Source organism: Alexandromys fortis, unplaced genomic scaffold (genome assembly GCF_014885135.2).
Source record: "Alexandromys fortis isolate MF-2015 unplaced genomic scaffold, M_Fortis_MF-2015_v1.1 scaffold_274, whole genome shotgun sequence".
NCBI classification, from domain to species: Eukaryota; Metazoa; Chordata; class Mammalia; order Rodentia; family Cricetidae; genus Alexandromys; species Alexandromys fortis.
In genome coordinates this window covers 1,173,603-1,190,663 of record NW_026068142.1, presented here as the reverse complement: position 1 = coordinate 1,190,663, position 17,061 = coordinate 1,173,603, and the positions used below count along the sequence as shown (strand labels likewise).

The following is a 17,061-nucleotide window of genomic DNA, read 5'->3' as shown; positions in this document are numbered from 1 at the left end:
ATGCCCTGGTCTTCCAAGATTAAGCCAACATTAACTCGAGTCTATGGATAAAGACAAAGTACATATCAAACTACCTTCATGGTTTCCACACTGTTGAAATGATAGTGGGGAACTCTAGTCAAGGCCCTAAAATGGTGCCTGAAATGATGATTAAAATAAAGAGAATTATAAGGATTACATGTGTATATGTGTGTGTTTATGTGTGTGTTCCTGTATGTACAAAATCCTGTTAATATTTATTGCCTCGCCCTTTTATTTTAATATGATTTCTCCTCCTTCCCCACCCTAGGCTCTAGAGAAATTAAAGCTTTCATTCCCTACAAAGGAGTGAGCAAGTTACCTCCGTGGGCCACTAAGTGTTTCTGATTTGTAGGCCCACTTCTTAAGTCAAAAAGCTAAGAGGCCATGGTTGAAATAGTAATTGGTGTTGTGTGGCTTCCAGTCACTCATCATATTGGAAAGAAGCCCAGTGTGCAGAAGGAAGCTGATAGGAATGTGAAAATTGGGAAGACATGTTTAAGTCAGTATACCTTGTGCTGGAATCCAGTCATCACTTTGCTGAATTCTATAGAATTAAAGAAAAATCTTATTAATAATATTGATGACTTGCAAGATGCCCCAAGATTTCAGGAGTAAACCCTTCCATTGCATTGTATCTCTGTGATATCTTAGATTCCTACCTTTATAGTAATGGCAATTTGGATACACCTGTTACCATTGAAGCTTTGACAAATGGTATTTTAGATATTATTACAACTTCTTTCTTTTTTCCTTTGCCACCATATTGTACAGGGAGAGATAATCAAGGAGGCATTACAGTCTTGCTGTGCTCTGCACCTACCGTTGAAAACTCACGCTGTGAGCTTCTCATTAACTAGCTTTAAAGAAGTCTCAGATAATACACAGACATTCCTGAAAGCACAGGCCAGTGCTGGCGGTACCATGAGGAGGTGCAATCAGCTGGGGCTGAAGGGCAGTGTGCAGTGGCTGAGAACAGAGTTACCTTGTGTGGACTTTCTAACTGGTGCCAGTAGCTTTGTCTGATTTAATCGTCATGTGAAGGCTGCATTTTATTGCTCTTCTTCTACAAATCAGAAACTTAAGGCTCAAAAGAGGTGGAGTAACTTCCAGAATCAAGGCAGTCTTTCTCTTGCTCAGATTCCTTCCTTGGCTCCTCTTTGGATGTCTTTTAAACTTCCTGCATTGCCTGCCAAGGCCCTGTTATCTGTCCCTTGTTACTATTCATGGCTTCATCTCCATGAAGATCTTCATCTTCCTATCTCTTTCGCTTCCTAATATCCACAGGTTGTTTCTTCTGCTAGGAGCAGTTTTCCCTCATCAGACCAAGAGCCCTGTCCCCACATACCAATTTCTTAGCATTGCATAGGTTTCAGCTTGCCACATCCTCCGAGAAATATCACATCTTCCTCGTGTTCTTGTGCTCCTTCAGCGAAGGTTTACTAAGGATCTCATGCTGTCCTGGGCCCAAGGAACACAGCGGTACACAGAAAAGGCAAAGCCTGCATTGCGGTTTAGACTGGCATATTGACGCTCTTCTAACCCACGTGCTACTTCAGTGCGTTCTCACTGCTCTAGTCCATTCCTGGAGCTTAGGACACTAGCTATTTTATGAATGTCATCGGCACTTAACATTTGTTAAATTGGAACACAAATACCTCCGTTCAATAGCTTATCATATAGAAGCTTAAGATCATTCTGTCTGCTCTCTTTTATCTTTTCGGGTTCCTTAGATGCAGCCCCCATTGTCTTGTGAACTTGGTAATTCAATGGATTATATATCTGATGAACATATTAGTTCAGCAAACCTCCAGCTGAAACAGAGTGGCTTTTAGTTATCCATCGCAACTGGATTTATCTTTTTAAGCACTTTAGAGACTTAATTCCTGAAGAACCTCACCAAGCATTCCACCTAAAGGCAGCTTCCTACTTTGCCATCTCACAGGTGCCCTCTAATCAATCCACTTTTGAAAACAACCCACTGGCTTCTTGTCCTTCTGCCTGCCAAAACCTTCCTCTTCCTCTCGGGTGGTACACAATTTTACCAGCACTGAGAGTCTGTTCCTCTAATGAACTCATCTTGATATTGCCAGCTCACCTTTGTTTACCTAATTTCTGGTGTTCTGTAAGGTTTATCATGTGTTAGAATTCTCAGTCATGTTCTGAGAAGCAGAGTCTATGCCGGCCATATCCCTTCTCGCCATGTATGTCTATGAAGGCAGACGCAAAGCAAAATATTTTATGCTAAGTGAAAGGAACTCCTAAGAATGATTTAGAGCGAGCGTCCAGTGCAGCTGGTTCCTAGCACTCCCCCTGGGCTCTCTGGGTCTGCAGAGCACATTTGAAGCCATGTGGGCTCTGGACTTCATGCTAATGTTTGCAAAGGAAAGGTCAAGACGAGTCAAGATGACTCAGCGGGAGGAAAATTACTTTTCAGAAACCGGAGGAAAGAGTCGCCTTTGCCAAGCATGCACTGGCACACATTTTCAGCCTCATGTTCTCTCTTTCAATCACTTCTCTGGAAGCATGCATGTGGCATGATTTTTGTCCCTTTCCCTGATTCAGACACTCGGGTGGCTTGCTGACCTCTGGACTAGGCTTCAGGTGTGTGCATTCTGTGTGTCAGCCACCGAGAAAACCTGTGAACCACGTTCTGTTCTACTGACTGGAAGGTCGGATGAGCAGCAGGTGGGCCATGGGAGCCTCCCTCAGGGACTGCTCCTGTATGTAAGTCCGTGTGCCTCCAGAACACTCCACTTCTCTGAAGAGAAACTGTAGTTTGCATCCTTTGGCTGTGCTTTCACACATAGTTAAAAATCATTTTGTATTTGTGTATGTTCTTGATTTGCTAAAAAAAAAAAGAGCAACTATTTTTAAATCTCTATAACCTCTATATTAGCTATATAATCACCACATGCTATTAATAAATTTAATGAATGCCAAGGAGGTAGTCTGTTTGGTGAGGCGCTTGCCATGAAGACATGAAGATGCGAGTCCATCCAGGTCAAACGCTGGTCAGGGCAGAATGTTCTTACTATCCCACGTCTGAGACAGAGCCAGGGACATGCCTGGGGCTCATGGACCAGCCGGCCTAGCCTAGTCAACAAATTTCAGGACAGAGAGAGACCTTGTCTCAAAATCCAGGATGGGTGGCACCTGGGAAAGATTACCAAACATAACCTCTAGATTCTACACACATGTGCACACACGTGCACACCCCCCCCAACATGTGAGCATATGCGCATATACAGACAGCAAAGAAAAATAGGAAAGTATCCCAATTAATATGGTGTACTATTATTTAAGACTATAGTTTTTTTTCTCTCTGGAATGAACTGTTTAGAATATTCTCTCATTGAAGAAAATAAGCCCTCTTTTAAAAAAGAAAGTACTTTCAGATTAATAAGATGATGGTGACATAATATTCAAGACTTTATTTATTTATTTATTTATTTATTTATTTATTTATCTATTTTGTTCCTATGTCTGTTAGCATGTGGATGGGTACACACATGCCATAACATGTAGGTGGAAGTCAGAGGACAACTTGGGTCTCTGTTTCTACCATGCGGACTCTGAGACTCGAACATAGGTCATCATGATTGGCAGCAAATACCTCAACTGCTTTGTCATCTTAGAAATCCAAGAGAGATATTTTGAAAGATAATTTATATATCTACACATATATGTATATATATTTATATATGCACATACATATACATGTGTAAAGACAAACATAAAATCAATACGGACGATGCAAAGCATCATGGAAATTCAGTGAAGTAGGCCATTAAAGATATTTAACTTGAAATTATGGGGTTTTGTACAATAAGCTTTTCCCTTGTAAAAAGCCATTTAACCATTTATCAAACATGTATTGTGAGCATGTTTTCAATCTTCTATATTTTATCAAGGGGAAGAAGAGTTGACTAATCATGCTCCCTCTTTTTAGCAATTCAAATGTATAACAAACAGTCATCACTCTTAATTAACAAACATTAAACCGGATCTGAAATTATGATTGCTAATGAATCACAAGTTATGACAGGTTATCAGCAGCAATTCTGTGTTTTGTAAACACCTGCATTAATTTTCTGCGATCAGTCAGTTTGTATGCCAGATAGAACATGCTAGGCAAATGGTGTTTGCCTAATTTAATTAGATATTTGCCATACACTATAGAAGCAAGGAACATAACCCTGGTCATGTTTAAATCAGAGACAAATACATGTATAAGTGCACAAAATACACAAAGACATTATGATAAAATGATCAGGTTTTTTTTAGAAGACTATTACTATGATTTTTTGCATATAGTCTCCAAATGACATTATTGTCATTACTTCTCTCGCCCTTCCTTGCCTACTGTGCCCTCCCCCCTTATGGTTGTCCCCTTCTCCTTTCAACTTTCAAGTCACTTAAGCCTTCTCCCCTCCTTCCCTCTCCCTTCTTTTAACTCTCTCATGTCTTCTTTCTATTTCTTTGACTTTGTACACACTTAATATACATCATAGACTAGGACCCTCCTATGAGAGAGAACACATGCTGTTTATCCCTCTGAGTGAGGGTCAGCTCATAACTGACTACTTTTTCAGTCCATGCGTTTTCTTGTGGCTTTTCTAATTACCCTTTTCTTTTATGCCTCCTAAAATCCCACGATGTGTGCATACCACATTTTGATTATCTGTCCATCTGTTGATGGGCATCTAGGTTGGTCCCATTGCCGCTGTTAAACAAGAACAAAACTGATGGCAAGCAGGTAGTGAAATGATTCGCTCAGTACTACACTAGTGGAAGATATGAGTTTTCAATGCATAGTTCTCCACCCTAATCTAGTGCCCAGAAGTTTCAAGATAAAGAAGGAAGTATGTTGATAGCAGAGAAACCAGTACTTTCCAATGTTAGTTTTTAGACACAGTTCCTCTCTCCATTTTGCTGTTAAGTTCTCGGGGGCCTTGAATTCTATTTCTTTATTGATCTAATGCAAGTTACATGTTTATATATCTTCAATGTTGCTCATCTTTTAATGTAGCATTCTTTGTAAACATTTTTATTCATTCATCAGGTGAATAAACATTTTTGGAAAATATCTACTTAGGGAACAATAAAATAAAATACCAATCAAGAAAAAATAGTTTGACTTAAGACATAGGCATTTCCTTGGTCAGACTTACTTTTCAGATGCTGATGTCTTAATTAGCTTGCAGATTACTGAGTTCTCACATCTCTGAGCGTTTTACATATTTTAGCACTTTTTAAATCTATGAAGAATACGTGTATGTATTTCTGAGGTAGAATGTCATAGAGCTTAAATAGTTGGTCAGTTCAGAATGAGAACTAGAGTTTCCCAGTGTTCTTACATAGCAAGGAAGCTTTGCTAGGGAAGCTACAGACTGCGGCGGTTCTGTGCCGTCCTTGGTGCCCATCCGTAGGCACAAAAGTAGACACTGCCTGTCAGGCTCCGATCAGCTCTCCTCGTTTGTATAAGGCATGGATGGAGCTGTGTACTTCGTCTATTTGAAAGTCACGTTTAGTTAAACTCTTCTACTGCCCCTTTGTGTATAACAGCAAGATTAATAGCGAAGGTGTGGAATTTGGAGTGGTGCTATTTATTTTCTCGCCTTTAGTTTTTTAAAAACACATAAAAATTAATCCCTAAAATTGACATAGTTAAGGAGTATCATGACACGAAAAAGAGATGACTGATTCCTTTTCTCTAGTCAAAAGATTTTTTAACTGAGTTTTCCAGAGTATTTCTCTCTCTCTCTCTCTCTCTCTCTCTCTCTCTCTCTCTCTCTCTCCCTCCCTCCCTCCCTCCCTCCCTCCCTCCCTCCCTCCCTCTCTCTTTTTTGAAAATCCATTTGGTGAAATGTCATCTATTTCTTTTCTTTCCTATGTCACTTCCAGTCTTTAAAATATTACCGCTATTACCCGGCCAGGGAACAGAGTGGGCTTGTAAATGAGGTTTGCTGCAAAACAAAATGAAAGTAACTGGAAACTGTCGTGGGCCACCCGCTGAAGGCCTGGCAGAAATCACAGAAGCCATTTGGAGATATTTCCACCCGTAGAAAAAAATGAAAAGTGGGCATAGGAGACCTCATCTATTTGATATTAGCACTGGCAACCTTCAATAGGTGCTGGCTTGCATTCTTATTGAAAAGAGAAGAGCACAAAATGGGTTTTTATGTTTTATTTATGGCTACAATGAGAAGGGAAGACCCATGTATTTATCTTAGTTTTACAGAATATCACAAATCATCCTTACGTAGGCGATTCTGTCCCTCGACTCTACTTCTAGAGCATACATAACATACACTGAGAGTTTTTCCCTCTCATTTTACCTTTTCAAAGCCCATAAAGTAGCTGGCAGAATCCTCATCAACGAGGCAGCTGATACCTTCGCAGAGAATAACTCCCCTGCCCCCGTTACACAGGGTGTAATTTGAAGAGCAAGATGGCCCCAGCCTTGAAACATGGACCAAAAAGGCGAGGCCTGAATGTGCAGGGGAGAGAGTTAAAAAAAAAAAGCAGACTGGGGTGTTCATGCATTCTGTGGATAATGAAAGCTGCTTTAGGGGATTGAACAGGAAAGCACTTGAGAGGTGTGTAATGGTTCCTTGTGTAGGGTAAAGCATAAGAAGCTCACGTGAAGAAACAACAAACCTAACTGTCCTTAGCAAGCAAACATTACGGTTCCCAGAACCTGGTCAGTTCTAAGTCCTTAGCAGCTGTTACTTAGTCCTCTGAGAACAGTGCTGTGTGGCTGATCTTTTTTGACGCAGCATGGAACGGATAGAATGGAGAAGAGCTGATTTCCCCACGGTCAGCCACTCAGCTGGTTAGATGCTGGAGTCTGGCTTGGGAGCCAAGCAGTCCATGGTCAGAGTCTGTGTTCTTATCTATTGCTCTATGCTCTTCTCCCCGAGGATGAAACAGAACATTGGGAAAACACTAAAAGGAAAGCTGTTGTCACAGTTATTTTATTTTGTTTTTTAAACTAAAAGGATAGACAGGCTGGGAAAGTCCAAAGAGAAACACCAAGGCATTGCTGCCTGCCTTAGTTCTGAGTAAGGAAACCCTGTGTTTTAGGGTGTTCCTGGATACCGAAAACCCAAGATTAGTGTTTTTTAAATTAAGAGTATTAGCATTAATTTGTAAATACTAAATTAGATAGCTGCATGTATTTAATAAACTCATAAATATTTGGATATAATTGTATCAAATCACCGTGTTTATATGATACTCTTGATTGATGATGACTAGCAATGATTCAGGGAGCTACTTAAGGTAAATACATCTGCACATCAAATAAGCAATAGTTCTTAAGACAAATAAACAATGATGACATAATTTTAAGAATGCCTGAAGTGTTATACATACTTGTTTATAAATATACATCAGAACCATAACTGTGATTGATATGACTTAATTTATATGATTGATATGTCATAATGAGCCTTAATAATTAAGTATCTTTACTGAAATCTAGATTGGTGATGAAACAAAAAAAATATTTTATACCTTTAATCCACTAACACAATTCAAAAAATATCTCAATAACAGAGAGCAAGGCAGCGTATGTTGGGGCTGGGGAAACACTTGAGTATAGCTTTCAATTGTTTCCTTTCTTTTGACTGGAATACACCTCTTCTAGTATGTGTCCGTTTGGTAAATAGTATTAAAATGCAGACAGAGTATCTTTGTGTCTGCTGCCGTTTACAAATCGAGACTTCCAAGCTTGGTGAAGTATTTTGCGGTAGAGTGTGACTTCCGTACCCACGGTGTACTGTGCCCTTTCTCTATCACATGCCATTTTCACTTTCTCTTTTGCATCAGGCGTCAGATAATTTATCTTCCTAAAATACCTTCACGAAGAAGTGAGAGTTACTAACATTTCTGGTTTTCATTGAATGTATTGCTTTATATCTGATTTTTCTAGGTTTTTATTTTCAATTCTTAAAATTTCTGATTTTAGCCCATTTTAATTGGATTCATATTTTTCATTAGTGTTCAAAGGTATCAAACTGTAATGAACTGGTTTAGAATTTGTTTTCTATGGAAATACCTTTATTATTTGAAATATGCCACTTTGGGGAATTAGAACCCCATGAGGTCTTGATTTTGTTGTATTTTGTTTAGATTTTGCTTATTTTACAGTTTCTGTTCTTTTCTGGATACTAGCAATCTGCAGTGCAAATCCTAAGGTCCTCAGCATCTCTGTGACCTTTGATGTCTCAGATTTACACATATTCTAGTTTATGAGCTGTGCCTACGGTAGGCTGGCTGGTTTGTACTTGACAGCTTCTGTACTAAAGATTACTTAAACCTGGATTATCAACAGGAAGAAGTGTAATACTCCTTGCTGTGAACCTTCAGCCTAGCCTCTACAGGCAAATCTTTCTTTGAAATGGCAGGTTTTGGAAAGGAAAGCATTTTGATAGAAAAAGAAATATTCTGAGAACCAGTAATATCGATAGTTTAATCCCTGTGTCTTAGAATGAAACCCAAACTTCATTAGTTCCTAACCTCAGGGCCCTTGTTGTCCTTGGAAGATGTGGCCAGTAGGGAAAACACAGACTTAAGGCCTGGGGCTCAGGAGAGGGAGAGTTCTACCTTTGCTAAAGGAAAAGTTGCCATGTTGTGGTTTAGTGCGAACTGGAAAAGTTTACCCAAGAAATCTGTGCATCATACAAATCCTTCAGCATGATAAAAGTCAGTGTTTTGGAGGAACGGAAAGGTCTCTTTAGAAAAATAATGAGTCACAAATTAAAACTACTTTACTTATAAATCACAGTACCAGTCAAACCCGGCTAAGAAAGTCTGCAATATTTGTCCTTCAAAATTCTAGTTTTTGTCTCTTATTTATCTTCTAGTTTTTGACAGCTTAGAAAAAAAATAACAGTGCAATACTGTGTCTCTTGACATCCTAATATGTATAATCTTTCTCCATCCTGGAACTATGTGACATTATAAAAATCTTGCTCGGTGTGAGCATGAAGTTGACTCAGTGATATTCTTTGATAGGTCTCCTTGTAAAGGGTTGAGTAAATGACTCAGTATGTATGCCTGCACTCGGTCAGCACTATTGTCCGTCATCTTATCTGAACGTGTATGTTTTATATTTCATTTATTATGTGCCTTTGACCAAGAAGGACAGCTTTATCAGAGCCTTTCAAGCTGTTATTTACATGGGAGTTTTACTGGACTTTTATCCTAATCCTAGTGTGGTCAGTACTGGCAGCTTCGGTTTACATTTTCTAATGCCATAATTTAATTGCCAGCGAGAGCTTAGAAACAATGGGATTCTTTTAAAAAATTATTAAGCGGTGCCACGGAAATTCTCCTTGGTATATTTACTAAATTAACTGAGATTTGCAGACCTACCTAATATGCGTGTGATATAAGAACGGTTCTTGTTGGGAACACCGGTGCCTCCAGCCAAAAGATACAAGGCGAACTTCACCCATGGCCTGGTCGTTTCCGACTCTCCGCTTCGGCCTTGCTTGAGATGCTGTTCCTGGATCTTGTCAGGCTCGCTCCATGGCCCATTAACTTCTCCACATAGAAAAGCCATTTTTAGGGGCCTTGCGAGCAAGACGTCAGTCACCCTGCTTCTATATCACAAGGTTGCCGAGCTGATTACAGAGACCGTTTCTCTTCAGGACTCCTTTGCCATATTGGAGAGTGAGTGCACTCCTGAACTGAGACTGCATGGCCCCTGACAGCTCATTGCCCCGAATGCCTGCAAGCCTGCTTTGTGCTAGGTAGCACTGTGCACACAGACATTCATACACTCGTATGTTTATATTTATTTTTAATCTACACCCACATTCTTTATGCCTTAGAAATCAGAGCTAACTGGCTTTCCAGCAGAATGTGGTATGGGGAGTTGGGGGAGGCACTATTGCCTTCCATTAAAAAAAAAAAAATAGAAAACTTTTCTTAGTGTTTCCCACCCCGCTCTCCTCACTTCAGAACCTTAAAGGACTCATCTTTGTTCAAAGTCATTGGTCCCAATCATGTATGAAATTGTTCCAATACAATTTTAAATAGAGTGTACCAGGAGTCGTGGATGGAGGGGATCATTCTCAAAAGACAATTATGAAAGAGTAGCTATTGCTTGGCTCTGTTTTTAGTAGCTACTAACCTAGGCAGCCTGTGTGTGAAAGATCTAGTGTGTGAGCTGTTCTGTTGGTCCCTGACACACCGTCAGCCTCTACCCTGGATGTTGTGAACTCCTCTGTACCCTGTCACTCAAGCCAAGAACAACACCACGGCAGCAGTGATGGCTTCCCCTCCTCCTCAACTGTTTCTAGCACTTTCTTGTTCCTACTTCTCCCGTCTGAAGACAAATGGAGGACTAGTCTCTGAGAAGACAGTCATCAGGTTGTAACATATCAGGTAACTAAAGGATGTAATAAGTGATGGCTCACCCTGAAATATTTTATTACAGTATCTCTTACGTTAATCTTACTAGCATTCCCAAGATTCTGGAATTTTCTAATATCTGATTTTATTACGTACTATGATTCTCCAAAGGTCTGTCAGTGAGCTTACTATCTGTTGAAGATACAATTGGGGCAGAGGAATATACAACTCAATATATGGCTATTATCTAAGAGCTGTGCCCATTATTTGCAGTGTGTTTCTCTATGACTGATGGTTTTTGCCTTATCTCTTAACTGACACGTGGCTATGAAATCCAGTGTGAAATTCTAAATCGTTCGTACATTATGTAATGATTAAGCCAGGAAATTAGCATTCCCATTAAACTGTGGTCAGAATCCTCGCTTCCGGCTGCTTTGAAGGGTACAGTACCTTATTGTTAGCGCTCTTTCTCACTGTGCGGTAGAGGGCATCATTTATTACCCTTCTGTTAAGTGACTTTTTACCTGTGAGCCAGCCTCTCCTACCTCATAGGTTTATCAGTGCTGGCCTCCAGTGGAGTGCTCCACCCAGCTTCGCACAACTAGCCCTTCAGAATTCGAAACAAATGAGACAAGTCCCAGGGGATAGAACAAAGTGTGTGCTTGTGAAATGAGCTTGCCTGATAGTGGGATAGGACTTTTTAAAGCCTGTTTGACCAACCAGGCTTGTGAAAGCCAAGTGCAATGGAATATGATAGGACCTGGCCTCCTAAGGAGCTCTGTATGGATAATGACAAAGGCCAAGTTTTCTGTGGGCATTCCATGGTAGCGATTACTTGGACTTTGCGATTTTCCCTATGCATTACAAGATTTATCCTAGCAGCCTGGTGCCTAGGAACAGTCAGTGTTTTAATATCAAACTTACAGAATAATATGAATATTATACAGCTTCAAAGAGGATGAAGAACAGGGTCATCGTGTCCCCTACTGGGAAGGTTACTGGATACACTTTCTATTAGTGTGCCTGTCCTAGCCTGCATAAAGAAACACAATGCATCAAATGCCCACTGAAAAGGTAAGTCAGCCACTAGGTTGCTCACAGTCCCCTCAGGAGGCTAGGTCCTATTTTATCATTCCATGTGTAGTTTGGACCCTTCCTCCACCTCCATGCATTCATTACTACATTGTGATTCTTTCAGATAATGGTACAATTCTAATCTCATACCAAACTGGAAAGGGCCCCAAAGAGTTTCTTTCCAGTGTACACTTCTACTGAATTATAGCTGCTATGAGGCAAACCACACCAGCATGCAGAATGACTCCTAAAACTGATGCTCAGAGGTATAAGTCTAAATGGATTAGAGAAGAATCATCTAAGAGCTTGTTAGTAGGCAGTATCTTCAGAGATTCTGATGGAGCACAAGGTGAGGTAGCCACTATAAGATAGATGCTTGCAGATCCCTGTATTTGACTCGTTATTTATTTAATTATTGATTTTATTGAGCTATATATTTTTCTCTGCTCCCCTCCCTTTCTCTTCTATCCTCTTCAACCTTCTCCCATGGTCCCCATGCTCTCAATTTACTCAGGAGATCTTGTCTTTTTCTACTTCCCATGTAGATTAGATCTGTGTATGTATCTCTTAAGGGTCCTCATTGTTTTCTGGGTTCCCTGTGATTATGAATCATAGGCTTGTTTTCTTTGCTTTATGTCTAAAATCCATTTATGAGTGAGTACATATGATATTTGTCTTTCTGGGTCTGGGTTACCTCACTCAATATGATGTTTTCTAGATCCATCCATTTGCCCGCAGATTTCAAGATGTCATTGTTTTTTTCTGCTGTGTAGTACTCCATTGTGTAAGTATACATTTTCCTTATCCATTCTTTAGTTGAGGGGCATTTAGGTTGTTTCCAGGTTCTGGCTATGACAAACAATATTGCTTAGTTGAGCACATTTGTTTTTGTGGTACAAATGAGCATCCTTCGAATATACCCAAAGACTCCAGTCTTGATAGAGTCTGTTTAGAATTCTGTGGTTTAAAGGCTTCAAACAATGAGTGTCTCAGGTAGTTGAAGGATTCATCTTCCACTAAGACAAACGTCACAAAACTTACATTGGGTCTGTCAATCCCAAGGGCACCTCAGAGAATTCTCCGATTCCCGAATGGATTTCCAAAGGAAGCTTGGCCCAGGTTCAGTGACAGAATCCCATGGCAGGGAGTGGATGAGTACCTTCCGGATAGAGACACTACTGTAGGCCTCCGTCATACAGTGAGCAGGGCTTCCTGCTCCCCATCATGGCAGAGGTTCTAGTCCACTCAGGAGACTCTGGGGAGAGACTTGAAATAAATAAGTCAGGTAGGTGATTACTGTAAATGATAAGTACTGTGAAAAATAAATCACAGCACAAGGTTGAAGAATGGGGGGAGACAGAAGCTCTTTATGTAAGAAAGTCTGGAAAGACTAAGCAGAGGATGTGCAAAGTAGGCAGTCTGTGAAGTCTGAGGAAGTAAAAACATTGGCTTAAAAAAAATGTATCCTTATAAAAGATTTTTCTTTCTCAGGCATGCTTTAAGTTTCTGTTTGCTTTGGTTGGGCTTCAGTGTTTTAGACATGATTATGTGTGTATGTTGTTTTCATTTGCTGACCATCGTAAGCAGTTGTGTCTGTAACAGCGTGGTGCGGTGTTGAGAGGTAAAATTCGGGACAATGTGAAAAGTCCCAGGAGTGAATGTGTGTCTGGGTGCTAGGTTTGACACACTTGATTTTAATAATTGCCTTCTTCTTTTTTATGTCATCAAACTATGATCCAGTACTTGCCGTGGTCAAGATTGTAGAACAGAATAAAAGATTAATTTCTCATGACAACAATGTTTCTAGATTCCAACTAAAGTAGTCTCTATAATTTTTTAATTGTCTAGAGTTTTTCATCACCTCTTATAATTTCTGTTTTTTAATCATGTGCTTTTGTGTATGTGTGTTTGATATGTGTGTGTCATGTGTGTTACTGTAAGCATGCACAAAACCTCAGCAGGCATGTGCAGGTCAAATGGCGACCTCAGTTGTCTGTCTGCACTGTGCACCTTGAGATATGATGTCTTGTTTTGCCATTGTATCTTTGCCATTGCCTTCTATCTCAACCTCCAATCTCAAGAAGTACCGGGATCAGAGATGCTTGCTACCACAATGGGCTTCTTTGACGTGGTGTCTGAGGATGCAAACTCCGGACCTCATGCTTATTCAGCAAGCCCTTTGCTCACTCGGCCATTTCCTAAACCTGTTTGTTCATCATGGGTTTTCCTACTTTTCCCCAACTCTCCTACAGTGTGTCAGTTGCCTCATTTTTAACCTGTGGTCTACAGGCTCTGTGAATATTCTGGTATTTCTGTTTCTGACATGGCAAAGTAAAACCCATTACTCTGGAATTTTCAGGCATGGTCAGGAATTGAAATGGGAAGGGAAAATGCAAAGAGAGGATAGGAAGGGTGAGGAGAGAAGGCATTTTCTTTGGGATGTGTCCAGAAGGCCTGCCTTCTAGCCCCAACCAGGAGAATCCCTTCAGCCTGGTACCTTGACAGTTCCGGATGCAGCCATTTGGACATGATGTGTGGTGTAACATTTCTCAAGTTCTTACCAAAATCCAGGAACTCCTAAGCCTGTTACAATAGTAACATGGTTAATTTCACAGATAATCTTCTGTAAGGACTAAGGCCTATGTCACTAAAGTTTGTATATAAGTATGTCGTGACTCACAAAACTTGAGGAACCTGCCAAAGGTCATTCAGATAGTGAAGAACACAGCAGGGGGTTGGCACTGGCTGGTCAGGGGTCCGTGCCAGCTAGTGTGGTTCCACATTTCCTTTTGTGGTTCTCGTCGGACTGTTTTGACTTGGGGATAGTTTAATAACAGCCTATAATGTGATGATTAAATTTGCCACTACCATAAAATAATATTTGGAGCCTGTCTCACTCGGTCACGTAGCTTCGTGTTTTCTCTGAACCTTTTCCAGTAACCAATCCTCATGCCCTAATAGGGAGCCACCATACAAAGAGAAGCAGTAGCTGGGCAGCGCAGAACTGTTGGGATCATAAGCGCTGGCATTCAGTAGAGCCCCTTCCTTTGCTTTGCAGGTGTAGTGAAGGACACGTGAACACATGTATGTGAACACACATTTTCTAGACAAACCCTTTTTTCCTTTACGAACGTTTGGTTGAAACATGCATAACAGGTAGAAAAATCGCTTCTACATAAGAAAGTTGGTGTTATTGTAAGTAACCGTACCAGCTATACACTATAATGTAAATCAGTGGAATTCTTACTCCTTGTTAATAAGTCTTAGCTTTGCCTTTTAAAAATTATAATAGAAGATGAGTTTTAGTTGAGTTATAAGACAGATGCCTTATTTTAATTTGTTAAGCAATAGCCCCTGCTTTCCTTTTCCTGTTCGGTTTTGTTGTTTTCAGGCAGGATGTCACTAAGTTGCCCAGGCAGGCTTTGGGCTAGGATCTAGCTGCAGCCAACCTTCGGGTTTCCAGAGCTGTCTAAGTAGCTTCCCGTGGATGCGAGGTCGTCTGTCTCCCCCAGAGCCAGCTTTCTTTGCCTGGCAGCATAGGAGCCCAAACACTGCTCTCTTTGCTCTTGGTTGAGACCTTCATGGTATCTCAAGAAGAGCATGCTGTGCTCAGTCTCAGCCCCAATTCCTCAGTCCTTCAGAAGAAAGACCCAGTTGTGAAATATTCAACCATAAGAATAAAACTATCCTTGCGGATAAATAATCTAAGACGAATTCGTACTTCAAAGAAGTGAAGAGTGTGCTTCTGATCACTTTACAGTGACTCTTGCTGACTGGAGGGAAGAGACTCTGGCTGGAACCGGAAAAGGTGTGCCCAAGCACTCTTGGTTACCAATCGCTTACACCATTTTAATAGACCAAGATTCTTAAGCACAGATGTCCTAAAACCTCACCTACCTATACCTGCTTCGTAGTCTTTATTCCACGGTGGAAAGTAGGATTTTACGAGTCATCTAAACTTCGTTCATTGTTGTGCAAGTGTTTCATCAGTGGATTCTGTAGGAAGGCTCTGGCTGCTGAATAATGACCTTCAGCCTGTCTCAGTAACTCACCTGTGGTCACTGCATCCAGTGTGTTAAGATATTGTCGTCCTATGAAGAAACATCCACGTGATGTCCATTATTTAAGCATAGTTCATTTCTAAATAATTAATAATTTATGTATGTACATAAAAACCTATGATGATTAAAAAAACCTTTTTAATCAAATGAATCTGACTTGAAGCTCTGATTGTTCATTTTTGGCTGTGACCTTGTCAAACTACCTAACATATGTTAATGTCTCCTCCAGATAGCAGACATTATACGGTTAATTTTGAGGGTCTCAGCATTTATAGAGGCAATAAGTGCCAAACAAAAAGAAAGCCAAATTCTTTCCAAACTTCTTGCTTACAAAACTGAAAATTTAAGAAATATCAGTTCCTAGTGATGTTATTCAGTTACAGTTCCTCAGATATACTTTACAAAAATGTTTTGACAATTAATAATATATCTTAGAAAAACATTCTTTTAGTATTTAAATTTGTCAGTTGCATATTAGACCTAGCAAAACATAGTATTTCTTATGCACATCACCATTTTTTCTTTCCAAAGCAATAATGCATAGTGGGTAGAATTCCCACCTCCATTGGACATAGATTGTGCCAGATCCTTGACCTGTCATTTTCTCCTTTCTTATGTGTACAATTAATTCTTATCCCATGACAGTGTTAGAAGGAACTTGGGAAAAATCAAATTTCTTAACAGGATCTCTTGCAAAATTGCTTTATGTATTACAACATCCATTGCTGTTGCTGTTCTTAGCAGCACCGTTTTCCTGGTGAAGTTGTGAGTTAGGAAACCTGAACAACAGAGCAAGATGTGCCAATCAGGAACTCTGGTATCTTCAAAAGGGCTTGGCTTTTCTGTCTCATTTCTCCTGCTCTGCAAATTTGATTATATGACTCAGTCACATAAACTAATATTGCCATAAACACTGTTTTATCTTTCAGTTTGTGGGGACATCCATGGACAGTTCTTTGACTTGATGAAGCTCTTCGAAGTGGGAGGATCCCCTGCCAACACTCGCTACCTCTTCTTAGGGGACTATGTTGACAGAGGGTACTTCAGTATCGAAGTAAGTACACATGGGTTCCTCTTAGCACGTTATGGATCACTGATACTGTAATAAGATAGGGAAATAAACACCTTGCAGAAATCTAGAATGGAGCAATCAATTTCAGTACACTTAAGGAGATAAATAATCCTGTATTTTTTTATGCAGAGGGATGATGAAATGGTAAAATGTTGTCTTTTGCTGTTCTTGAAAATTGATTGAAAGAACTAATTAGAGTTGATAGCATAACGGACTTGAGTTGCCATATCTATGGCTTATGGTTATGAGAGTAAGTCACTTTAACAAATGGAATCAGAATGATGGCGTACCAGTGTGAGGACACTGGCAGCTGCTAGATCATGGCACCTATCATCGAACTAGGAAATGTGTCAAAGTAGAAGAGATATTCATTGAGTAGAGGTTCTTCCTCAGCTTTTCCATCATCTTCTACTTTAAGGGAATAGAAATTACATTCAAAATAAAAACAAGACCTTGTACTCAAGTCTC

The 17,061-nt window shown here is 40.1% G+C and overlaps 1 protein-coding gene across 1 annotated transcript in view; it reads left to right on the top strand.

The window, feature by feature from the left end:
- The window catches only part of Ppp3ca (protein phosphatase 3 catalytic subunit alpha), a 277,153-nt gene that overhangs the window by 191,842 nt on the left and 68,250 nt on the right, over positions 1–17,061 (top strand). The window contains exon 3 of the mRNA XM_050126830.1: positions 16,451–16,575. Within this exon, the coding sequence (XP_049982787.1) occupies positions 16,451–16,575 (125 nt within the window). The remainder of the gene's footprint in view (positions 1–16,450; positions 16,576–17,061) is intronic.